General features: G+C 36.3%; 1 protein-coding gene across 2 annotated transcripts; it reads right to left on the bottom strand.

Moving 5' to 3' along the window:
* Window positions 1-9,500: 9,500 nt before the first annotated feature.
* LOC149203190 (uncharacterized) lies at window positions 9,501-12,298 on the bottom strand. 2 transcript variants are annotated; one of them, XM_089400132.1, is made up of 7 exons: window positions 11,712-12,298; window positions 11,497-11,618; window positions 10,840-11,046; window positions 10,683-10,748; window positions 10,391-10,459; window positions 10,212-10,289; window positions 9,501-10,103 (listed from the first exon to the last, which is right to left on the bottom strand). In XM_089400132.1, exons 1-7 carry the CDS (start codon window positions 12,157-12,159, stop codon window positions 9,990-9,992), a joined length of 1,104 nt encoding a protein of 367 aa, XP_089256258.1. In that variant the 5' UTR covers window positions 12,160-12,298; the 3' UTR covers window positions 9,501-9,989. The 2 variants fall into 2 exon arrangements, with proteins under 2 accessions (XP_089256258.1, XP_089256259.1); XM_089400133.1 differs by having other exon boundaries at window positions 9,501-10,099.
* Between the last annotated feature and the right edge of the window lie 485 nt (window positions 12,299-12,783).

Genomic DNA, 12,783 nt, shown 5'->3' with positions numbered 1-12,783 from the left:
CCAGATGAAGATGAGTTTAATAACTTAACTCAGGCAAAGAAAGATCTGTTGAAGAGCAATAAGAAGAAGGATTCTAAAGCCCTCTACTTTTTGTATCAAGCATTGCATGAGAGTGTGTTTCCTAGGATAGCAGCAGCCAAGAGATCCAAAGAAGCATGGCAAACTCTCAAGATAGCCTATCAAGGCATGGAGAAAGTGCAGATAGCAAAACTACAGTTGTTGAGGAGAGATTTTGAGAATCTATGAATGAAGGAGTCAAATAATATTGACTCATTCTTCACACATGTGATTGGTCTGGTCGCACAGATAAGGTCTAATGGAGAGATTCTTGAAGAAAGCAGGATTGTGAAGAAACTACTGAGGATCATACCCTCAAGGTTCGATGTGATTGTCACCACCATAGAAGAGACAAAGGATCTCACAAACTTCCCAGTTGATGAACTACATGCATCACTGATAACACATGAGCAGAGATTGAGTAGAAATGAAAACTCATATCTAGAACATGCCTTTAAGACCCAAATGTTCTTTGGAAGAGGAAGAGGTCAAGGCAGAGGAAACAAGAGAGGAAGAGGCAGAAGCCAAAACAGAGATGGAAGAAATAGTCCATCAAATGCTCAAGGAAGAGGCAGCAATTCAAATCAGAACCAAGGCCAAGGCAGCAGCCAACAAAGTGGACAACATCATGCTCAAGGACAAAGGTATGATAAATCCAATGTCCAATGTCACTATTGCAAAAAATATGGGCATTATGCAAATGAATGTAGGAAGAAGTAGCATGATATGAGTAATAGAACTAGTGCAAATCTCACTAGAGAAAATATCACCCAAAATAATTTGTTTATAGCTTGTAATATGGTTGAAGAAAAGAGTGAAGATGTATGGTTTCTAGACTCTGGTTGTAGTAACCATATGACAAGAAACATAGCCCTGTTTTATATGTTAGATCAGAGTGTGAAGTCAAAAGTCACAGTAGGGACTGATAATAAAGTTTCTGTTATGGGAAAAGGAGAAGTAAATGTCTTAACAAAGAAAGGTGAAAAGAAAACCATAGCAGATGTTTATTATGTTCTTGGAATGAAATGTAACCTCTTAAGTATTGGACAGCTTGTTCAAAAGGGTTACAATGTTTTCTTTCTGAATGATGTATGCACCATCATGGATAGAGCACCCAGCAAACGATGTATTGCTGAAGTGAAAATGACAAGGAACAGGATGTTCCCTCTCAGAATGAAGGCAGATTTGAAAAATAAAGAAATAGCAGCAGTGACACAAGAGGCTTTCCAAAGCGAACCAAAAGATGAAAATTGGTTGTGGCACTTGAGATTTGGACATCTCAACTTTGGAGGTCTTAACTTTTTGAGTAGAAAAGGAATGGTAAGAGGATTACCATTGATAGAGAAACTAGACAACCTTTGTGAAGGTTGTATCTTGGGGAAACAACACAGAGAAAGTTTTCCATCTGGGAAAAGCATAAGGGCAAAAGCACCCTTAGAGATTGTCCACTCAGATTTATGTGGACCGATGCAAACTCCATCACTTGCAGGTAGCCACTATATACTAACATTTATTGATTATTTTACTAGAAAAACTTGGGTTTATTTTCTTAAGAACAAAAGTGAAGTGTTTGAAAGATTTTGCAATTTCAAAGCACTTGTAGAAAACCAAATCGAGTTGCATATCAAATTTCTAAGAACTGATAGAGGAGGTGAGTATGTCTCCAAGGAATTTCTATGGTTTTGTAGAGAAAATGGAATTCATAATCAATTTACCACTAAGTACACTCCACAGCAAAATGGAGTTGCTGAAAGGAAGAATAGGACAATCATATGGCGAGGAGTATGTTAAAGGCAAAGAATTTGCCAAATGATTATTGGGTTGAAGCTGTACATTGTGCAATGTACATTTTGAATATATGCCCTACAAAAGCAGTCATGAACAGAGTTTCGGAAGAAGCATGGAGTGGGACAAAGCGAGGAGTCACCCACATGAAAGTTTTTGGATGTGTGGCTTATGCACACATTCCAGATCAGCTAAGGAAGAAGTTGGACAACAAAGGGGAGAAATGTATTTTCATTGGATAGAGTGAGGAATCCAAACCCTATAGGTTGTATAACCCATCCACCAAGAAGCTTATTGTGAGTAGAGATGTTCAGTTCATTGAGGAGGAAGCTTGGGATGGAATCATAGAGAAAACAGTGAATGTTAAAAACTCTATGTCACATGATGAAGATGATGAGGAGATGGCTGAAATACATCCCCAAACAGCAGCACCAACACAAGGGCAGCAAGAGACACCCTTGAGGAGAAATGAAAGTGATTGTCCAAGCACATCACAAGGAGTAAATTCAAGTGCTTCTTCAAGCACTTGTACACCAAATGAAAGAGGTAAGAAGTTCAAAAATTTAAATGACATTTATGAACAAGAGGCAACAAATGAAGGTATGAACTCTTTGTTTGCTTTATATTGTCATGTTGATGACCTTTTTCATTTTGAAGAAGCAATTAAGGCTAGGAAATGGATAGAAGCTATGGATGAGGAGATCAATGCCATAGGAAGAAACAAGACATGGGATTTAGTTGAACTACCAAAAGGAAAGAAATTCATTGGAGTTAAATGGGTCTACAAGACTAAGAGCAATGCTGAAGGCAAAATAGAAAGACACAAAGCAAGACTGGTTGTCAAAGGGTATAAGCAGCAGTATGGGAGAGACTATGAGGAAACTTTTGCACCAGTTGCTAGAATGGAAACCGTGAGAGCAGTGTTGTCCATAGCAGCACAAAACAAGTGGAAATTTTACCAAATGGACGTGAAGTCAGCATTCCTAAATGGAGTGTTAATGGAAGAGGTTTACATTGAGCAACCTCTAGGCTATGAAAACAAAGGCCAAGAGCACAAATTGTGCAGATTGAAGAAAGCTCTTTATGGGCTGAAGAAAGCACCAAGAGCGTGGTACAGTAGGATAGATTCCTATCTACTGGAAAATGGATTTTAAAAGTGTGTCGGAGAACCCACCCTCTACATCAAAGAAAAGGTTGTAAATTAATAATTGTTGTGTTATATGTTGATGATGTTATTTTCACAGGTAATGATGATTATCTTATTGAAAATTTCAAAACAATCATGAAAGAAGAATTTGAAATGACTGACATGGGTTTGCTGAGATACTTCTTAGGAATAGAAGTAGAACAAAATGGAAATGGGATTTTTATCTCACAAGAAAAATATGTTAATGAAGTGTTGGATAGATTTAATATGCATGAGAGAAAAGCAACAATCACTCCCAAAGTGATGGCATTAAAACTCAGCAAAGAAGACAACAGCAAGGATTTTGATCCTAGTTTGTACAAGAGCATAGTTGGCAGCCTCATGTATTTGACTGCAACTAGGCCGATATAATGTATGCTATTAGTTTGATTTCCAGATTCATGGAGAATCCAAAAGAAGCACATTGGGAGGCAGCAAAAAGGATTCTGAGGTATGTTAAAGGTACTAAAAGGTTTGGCATTTTATATACTGTTTCAGAATGTTTAGATTTAATTGGATACATAGTGATTGGGCTGGAAGTGTAGATGATCGGAAAAGCACATCCGGTTATGTTTTTCACATGGGTTCAGGAGCCATTTAATGGGCTTCTAAAAAACAGCCTATTGTAGCGTTGTCTATAGCAGAAGCAGAATATGTGGTAGCTACAGCAGCAATGTGTCAAGCAATTTGGATGAGAAGGATGTTAAGGAGTTTATGCCAATAGCAAGCAAAAGGAACTGTGATTTTTTGTGACAATAGCTCAGCTATTGCATTATCCAAGAATGTTGTGTTTCATAAGAGAACGAAACACATTGACACAAAGTTTCATTACATCAGGGAATTGGTAAAAAATGGTGAAATTGTTTTACAACACTGCAGAACTCAGGAGCAGGTCGCAGACATTTTGACCAAACCATTAGGGCATAAAAGTTTTGAGTTTTTTAGAAAATGTCTGGGTATGACTGATAACCCAACAGTTTAAATTAAAGGGGAGTGTTGAAATGCTAATTCCAACTGCAACAGAAAACCTCCATGGGAGTTCCCCGCTATTTTCGTTTTCTTCATTTGTGATGCGATTTGATCGCTATCGTACATTAACCCGTTGCACTCCTATGTATTCTGATTGTGATTTTGCGATGCGATCTTATCGCTATCGCAAATCACATCCATGCCCTTTTGCCTTCGTTATGCCCTGTGTTTTCTGTCGATTGCGATTCTGCGATGCGATCTGATCGCAAATCGCAAATCACACCCATATGTTAGTGCTCCACCTTTCTTCTTCCGCCGATGCGACGTTGCTATGCGATCTGATCGCAAATCACATATCTCACCTTCTTCAAACCGATCTCAGCCGTCTGATTAAATCAACGTTTGATGTACAGGCTTGCAGCAAAATTACAAGACGTGAAGTGGAAGTTTCGTTGACCACCGTTTTTGTCAGTAAAGTAATTAATGAAATTTATTCCGGTTGGTAGAATGTAGGTAAAGTCTTTAATTTTATTGTTTTTTATTTTTCAAAGGAGTATGGCATAGTAAAGTATGTAATGTCCTCTTTTGTTGTTTATTGAATATGAAAATGTAAGTGTAGGCGCAGCATCGTAAGTTTATTAGTGCAGACACAACAGTGTAAATTTTAAGAGGAGAGACAGAGTAAGAAAATTTTGTGGAACTGAAGCGTTCCTGTTGTAATCCCTCTGAAAGAGGAATACTTTTTTTTGTAACAGGCATTCTTATTAATGAACATAAGTTTCTCTATGTATATGTAAAACTATGTTCTCCACAAACATTTTTTTTGTTCCGTTGTGCTAAACAAAACAGAGCATTGTTCTCTGTTCAGTTTTTTGTTTGGAATTACCAGAAATTCCCGACAGTGACTGTGTCTCTCTAGGACCATTCCTTTCTGAATCTCCTACTCTAACCTCTCTTTGAAAATTCCTCAACGTTACCTTTAGTGATTCATTCTTAGAAGCCTTTCTAGATTCCTCTGCTATAAGATATATTTCATTTCTGAGTGTCATGTTCTCAGAAGTCAATGCCTCAACTTTTGCAATCAACTCTTCGCATTCCATATATTTCTGCAGTCGAGAGTGTTTAGCTAGCTCTCGATTAGATTAATTATGCTTCTGTCATTTTAATTCTTGTTCATCCTAGACAAATAATTCAGAAGGCATTCCATCATGACCTGACATGAATTGATATGTTGTAGGAAAAATTGTTGATAGAATGTGCTGGTGAAACCAAAGCCATTGTGATTTTGTTTACAGTTGTTTCGGAGGGGTGAGGCATTGTTTGTTTTATTTAAATATATTCATCTTCCTAGAATTATTACAACACTATTGAATTCAAGGAGAAGTCATTGTTAAGAAGACAATAGTAAAAAGGAACCAGTTGCAAAGGCATTTGAGCATGTTTGTGGTAGGAGAGCTCGCATGAACAAAAAAAGTTGTCCTCTTTTTCTCTCTCATGTTAAATGTCAGAGGGTTTCTATTCCTTATATGTATATCTAACTAATAAGTGTGTTCAAGCCTAGTGTGTGCGTTGACATGTATTGTTATGGGTTGGTGATCTATACTTATGGAGCATTTATTTGTTTTTGTAAGATTTAGTTTCGGGAGAAGCATCTTTATGTTTATATTCCAATATCCATTGCAACACTATTCTACCCACACATGGCTAGACTTGATGAATTTTTAGAGTTATTGAATGCTCTAATGTTATCTACTCCTCATAAAAGAATCCAAATCAATAAGGACACTCTCTCCAATATTCAAACCTGTTTACAAAACGCAAAAGAAAAATTTATTTTTTGCAGCTTGAATCACACAGCTACAATAATATGAGTTACAAAAGCGTAGTCATCATTTTGAACCTCTTTCTGTTCAGAACAATTAAACAGACTCCCATAAATAGTAAGTTAATAATGTTACAGTTGATTCAGATCTAGTGACCAATGAGGCAGTAGAGTTACATGAAGATGCAAAAATTCAGCATATGCTTCCCAAGCTCATCATCAGACCTTGGGAAGAGCTTGTCAGCAATAAGCACAAAACATGTCTTTGATATGATCAGGAGGTTTGCTTTAATATTCCAGATTACTCAAAGCCCATCGAGTTTCAGAGTGTTGGATTTCGTCATGACAATGTACCTTCAATTGTTTTAGATTTTGTTCCTCTTCCACAACAACAACAATAAAAAGTTAAATTCCAACATTCTAACCGAGTTGGCCATATGAAATATCATTGTTTTGATGTTCATCCATGCAAGAATTATGGTAAGCCTAATAATTCTTCACACAAATGCTTAAAAACCAAGCCTCCTGCAAGAACAAAGATTCATCTTGGATGGATCACGTCTTAGCAATGGGCTTCAATAGCCAATAAGATATTTCTCTCATACAACATGATTTGTTCTTGAATATTGAAAAGTATTGCAGTTGAGATCTCTTCATCTTCTCACCCTGTATCTGACAAGGGGCGAAGTGATGGTCATATAAAAGCTTCAAAGCCACATCAAGCGATCCTGAGCCACAACCTGCCATACCGGATTCAGAGTTGTAGATAGAGACAAAGATTCCCCTAAGCATGCCTTCGGTTGGTGGTCAGCCTTAAACCATCTATGTGGGGTTAATACCTCTCTTCAAAGAATTAGGGACACTTCTTCTAGCAGAAAAATTTAGCTTCTTGCCATTTTTGGAAGAGTTCTAAGAATTGCATTAAGCATTCCAAAATAGGTGGTTATCCTTAAACCATCACAAGTTGAGACCTCCCTTTTTTGGTTTAGGTTCTCCCTTTTTATGCAGGGTGAGACCTCCCTTTCAAGGTTGAAGATTTCCATCTTCAAAACATTAGGAGAACTTCCTCTAGTAGAATACCTCGGCCTCATCCCAGATTTGGAAGAGTTTCGGGAACTGCACTAAGCGTTCAAGTGTTGGTGATTATCCTTAAACAACCCCCTTATGTCAACATTTCAGATAGCACATTTAGCCTAGTGTTTTCATCCATATTTTTTCACATTTTGCATTACATCTCTCTTCCTGGACTGATACATACCCCTTCAAATCAAGGGTGGGAATGTTGGACACGTAGTCCTCTAAGGGTTGGTGTGGAATGTAAACAGTGAAAGGGAGTCCAGGAGACCACTTGGTATACGGAAACCAAGGGTCATCATATTGTATTATAAGTGTATATCATGTGAATAATAGATGCATTCAATTCTTATCCTTCATATTTTGCCTTCGTCATGTATATGTTTTAAAAATATATTAACAAAAAGAATAAGGCTAAGTATTCGAGGATCATATAATAGTAAGGTGGAAAAGAGGTAGTGCAATACCTAGTAGAAATTATCTGCGACCATGGAAAGCTTTGACATCGAGCTGAAAATGGTGTTTTTTCAACAAGTGGTGTCTTCAATTAGAACCTTGTTATGAATTAAAACGAGAAATTATTTTGATGCCTTCAATCAAAAACCCTGGGAGGAATTTAAGCAACAAACCCTCATGTTACCTTTAATCAAAATCCTGAGAGGAAATCACAAAAGAAAAACACTCTTAAAAATTAAATGTTAAATTCAATAGTTTAAATCACATGTAAATCCAAGGTTAAAAGATTAGGAAGGAGAATCTAATAAGTTGTGGTAGTTGCACTAGGGTGTTTTAGAAAGTTTCCTTAAAAGTATTTACAAACTCCAAATAAATTCTTAGTCAACAATGTGTTTTCGACAGGTTTCTTGAATGACCTGCAAACCCCAAATAAGTTTTTATCTAAGTTTCTCTTCCACATACCTAATAACGAATTAAAAATTTCCAGTTCATGTTTGGTAAACCCTCAACATCATAATCAACAAAAGGATTATGAACAATTGCTTTTCTATTGCGTGTTGCTCTAAGCATTGCCATAAGGTGGAGTGAAAACCAAACTCACTGTCGAACATAATGCCATTTGTCACCAGAAAAGAAAAATAGAAGAGCTTAAACCCCAATCCATTGCCAAGAAACCCTTTAACTACAATGAATGAGCATAATGTCAAATGATAAGTCCAGGAGGCTAGTCAATCCAACAGGTTTGGTGCATCGAGCCATAAATGTCGTTCAAAGGCCTTAGAACATCTAAGCCATCAATCTGTGACCCTACCACATGGATGGGTCAGAATGGTGATTTGCATGCATGACATGTAAAAAGAGGACCCACACAATATGAATCTCCAGGGGTGGTTGCATAAGTGGGTAAAAAAAGATCAACATATCTATCTCACGAGTAAACTATGACAACTTCATAATGGATGCATTCTATACCTCAAGTTTTACAAAGAAACAAACTATGCTACAATTTACTAATGAGAAGCTCAAATAGTCAAGGATACTAAATATTGAAGATAAATCTATTAACAAAGGTAGAACATTTGTTAAGGAACAAACAATGCTACAATTTACCAATGGCAACATGTCAATACTGGATTAAGTAGAAGTAATATTTTTTAGTGTGTAAATTTGGAGATACATTACATTAACATGACAAACCATGCTCAACCAAGGACACCATGGCCTAACATGGTTAACCATGGTCATCGATTGTGAACATGGACAACCATAATCTATGATAGCAAAATATGATCAACCATGGTCTATTATGATCAAACATGAACAACAATATAAAATTGTAATCTATCACAACTAACTATAATTAATTGTGGACTACCATGGTCATCCGTAATCAAATCTATATTGACCATAAAAAACCTTCTCAAATGTAACTTAAACATATTTAGCCATAATCAATTATCATTTATTATTCTTAACCATACACCTAACCATCAATTGAACAAATGTAATTGATATAAGGCGATCAACCTCATCTTTTGTCTTTTATACGTAAATCCATACTTGAAAATAATAAGTATCTACATATATCAACAACATTATTATATAATTACATTAATTAAAAATATTTTTTATTAAACTTTAAATGGTTATATAATAATGGACTCCTAAGCCTACCGACATCTTTCATATTTAAATTATTAAAAAGTCGAAATTCAAAATGTTAAAACAAGTTATAAATTAGTAAAAGTAAAAACTTTTAAAATTTAATAACATGTACTATTTTTAATGAATGACAAATAAATTTGAAATAAAAAATAATATTTAGTTGAAAATAATGTAAATCTTATTTGAAAATTATGTATATGTATGGTAAAAACTCAGAAACTTAATTTTTTTCAAATGATATATGACGTCTGCATTTAAAGTAAAGGACTGTCCAAAAAGAATAAAACGTTGGGATAAGCTGGAATCTTAATTTTAATCACATGTGGCATGGTAGGGAAAGTTATTGCCACGGAAAGTTATTATGACAATAAAGAAAATTTAGAAGAATTTTGTTTTTTAGCGATCAAAATGTTTGCGAATTTCTCCCCATGTGAAGACGGAATGCAATAATCACAAGCGAATATTTATTCTACAATGAGTGCCACTAGTGGAAGGTTTTCAACCAAGTTACAAGAATTTTGTTTCTGAGCCATCAAAATGTTTACGAATTTCTCCCAACGTGAAGACTGAAAGCAATAATCCACATGTGAATATTTATTCTACAATGACTGACACGAGTGGAATCGCATTTATTCTACAGTGACTGACACTAGTGGAAGGTTTTTAACCATTACTCAGCTTAAGGACAAATCTTCCTACCAACTACCATGAGTAGCTTCTAAGCTCTCTATTTTACATGTGAAAAAGACCAGTCTTTCAGCTCAAGCACATCTTTGACTGACAGTCTGACAATCTGTGTAGCAACCTAATTGTTGAATGCCCTTGTAAATTATTTATTGAAATCTATAAGCCGACCTGATGTGCTATTCAGATGCGTGTAGCTGCAAAAAGACTCCCTGTCGTTGATCCGGTTAAGGATACCGTGCCCTAACGCTCCTGTTGTAACTTCGCCTAACATCGTGGGGTATGATCCTGTTAAACAAATGTTCCAGGCATTCGGTGCTGCGCTACTGTAGGGGTATGATCAACGTCGTGGGGCATAGTACCGTGGGCAATCATACGATCTTTTGTCGTTTCTACTGGAACTGGCTGCTTCAAAACATCACTAATTAGATTTTCTCTAATTATGCTTCCTATTTAGTTTAATTAAAAAACAAACAATAAGAGAAACTACAAGAACGATCACAATCGACATACATTTTTATAGGGGTGGTCAGTGACTTGATCGTCCAAAGCATGATGTGAATTCACAGAGGCCAGCTTCATTGAAAGAATCTGCATAATACAACTTTCTAAATATTAATGTAGTCAAGCAAGTAAATGAAATATTGCTCTAATGCTTTATTCTAAACAAATTTAGCTGGTATTATTCTTACCTCCACTTGCATCTGCAAGGACTGCACATAGTTGATGATTTCCTCCAACACAAGTACCTTGTTTGTAACCTGGTCTTTCACACGCACCATAAAAATGTCTATTTCAATGGCCTAAATCATATTAATCATTAATTAGACATTAGAATATAAATAATTTTAGGCTGGTTAGCCCTATGGAAGAAATTGGACAAGTTAGCTGCCATTAACTTTAAGGACCTAAGGCTCTCGCTGATTGCTCTCTTTATGAACCATATTTTACAGTTCTAAGTGATGACAAGCAAGAAGATTATACCTTGTTGCATCCTGGAACAAGGTTTTGTAAAATATCCATACGGTCGCTGATTTTCTTCCTTCTAACCTGCATTTCACGGCGATTTAAGGGAGAGAAGTTACTATGCATAGTTAGTTGTTGTAAGAGTAAATCGTTAGTGTTATTTGTGTATTTTTACCCTTTCTGCCAGGCTATGAGGATCGGTAGCCTCCCCTCTTCTTGCTCTTACGTGGATGTAATCCTTTTCAGATTCGGCCTCCGGTTCCTCAGTGACAATATTGGAAGGCAATTCCGCAGTGTCACGCCTTATAGGACCTAATTCAGTGTTAGATTTCTCTTCATGATCATTGGAAACACAAGATTGGCATCTGTCCTTTTTCAATTTCTGAAACCAGAAGTCAAATATAAGCTAAAATTAGCGAATGAGTTCAAATAGTAATGATACAGCTACCATGAAATCATACAAACTACTATGGTAGAGTTCCAACGGTAATATTATTAACCTGATATGAAATCCAATTATGAGGAATTTTTTTTCACATATTACTGCACCGTCAAGTTGAATCTGTGCTTAATAGACCTACTGTAAAGATGGAACTCTATGGACAAAGGAGGAAAAACATACTACGATAGCAGTTTCAAATACTCAAAGATACTTTGAAATAGCATGCAATAGACTATAAAGTTGCAGTTTTCTAATACAATTGTTTTAGATTACAGGAGTATATAAGCCTAAATTTTTTACAGAAATCGGAAGAAAGAAAATCATTAAAAAATTTTAAACAAATATTTAAAACAATAATTACACATGTACAACAAAACTATAGCTCATCACCTTGAAACGTACTGGCCCGTTTGTCTCGAAGACACTCTTGCTAACACATGGATGCGTTTTTCTCTTCTTCATTTTCCCATAAGCTGTATTATTTTTACCAAGGGGTTCCTCTACACTAGAACCTGGGAGAATAGGCATTTCACAGTATTACAAGGTTTATTCCGAGATTTTCATTAACTATCAAAACACTAGCTTTTATGTCAGTCAATTCTTACCATCGCCTGGAGTATGATGCAGAACATGACCGGCATTGTAGGCCTTTATATCTTCTGTCCCTCTGCTTTTTGGTACAGGATACAGAGGCCGTTCAACATAATCAACACCGACAGATGGACCATAGGTTGCTGTGGCTGCTTCCTGCCCATTGCTAAATATAGTGGGACTAATAATCTCCTGCAATCCCAAATATCCCATGGCTGACTCATACAAATAGAGTAAATCATCGCCCCCTCCGTTCCACAGGTTAATGTCCTGCGCTGTGATTGCTTCGCAGGAATCAGAGATTGCCAGTGCATCCCACGGAGCAAATTCCATATTTTTCCAGTCAGAAAGATGGTTAACAACATCGTGCTGCAATTTTTTATCTTGATGAAAATCAAAGATCGGACGGCTAATCCCGACGTGGTCTGGAAAAGCCTGATGGTAATCAGAAAAGGATGGCATTGTTCTTTACTTCTATAATAAACTTAGAAAAGGACCAGAACCATATCAACAGCTGACCATGCAGAATAAATCTTATGAAACTCTGTAAGATCACAGAGATCCTGAGGCCCGGGAATGACTCGATATATAACGGCCTGGAGGTCGCTTGTTAGGGCATATGTTCTGTATTAATGCAGAGTTCGCTTTCCTGCAAGGCTGGCAAATATTGCAGCGTTGTACAATGACTTGTTTTTATCTCTGTCACTTTAGCTGTTCACAGGAATACACGACGAAAGAATGTGGGCGACTGCAAGTACTCTTGTTCGGCTTTCTCCGAAAATTAAGCTGGCTATCCCCTTTCCTTACTTCAAATTAAGTTGGTTCTCCGAAAATTAAGCTGGCTATCCCCTTTCCTCAAAATTAAGTTGGTTGTCCAAAAAACTAATAATAATAATATTCAGGTAGGAGTAGCTGTCAGGGATTAGGTGATTTGGTACACTGTTCGGTAAATTCAATTAAAATCAAATGATCATATAGTAATTATTTTGATAAGCCTGTACTTTGGAATAGTTCTAATTTTCAAGTAGATATTATGAATTTAGGAATTTCATATTCAATTATTAATATTTTATTGAGGGGATATAA

Source organism: Pinus tabuliformis, chromosome 2_1 (genome assembly GCF_031772625.1).
Source record: "Pinus tabuliformis cultivar Carrire ecotype Pingquan chromosome 2_1, CPIR1, whole genome shotgun sequence".
NCBI classification, from domain to species: Eukaryota; Viridiplantae; Streptophyta; class Pinopsida; order Pinales; family Pinaceae; genus Pinus; species Pinus tabuliformis.
The sequence above is the reverse complement of the archived record's forward strand: the minus strand, read 5'-3'. Positions and strand labels throughout refer to the sequence as shown.

Excerpts from the sequence above, each read along its gene's own strand:
- LOC149203190 (XM_089400132.1), bottom strand. The coding sequence starts at position 12,159 with ATGCCATCCTTTTCTGATTACCATCAGGCTTTTCCAGACCACGTCGGG. Across the intron at positions 11,047-11,496 it reads ACGGGCCAGTACGTTTCAAG|AAATTGAAAAAGGACAGATG; the intron begins GTGATGAGCTAT and ends TTCTGGTTTCAG. Across the intron at positions 10,104-10,211 it reads CTGACCACCCCTATAAAAAT|CCAGTTCCAGTAGAAACGAC; the intron begins GTATGTCGATTG and ends GTTTTGAAGCAG.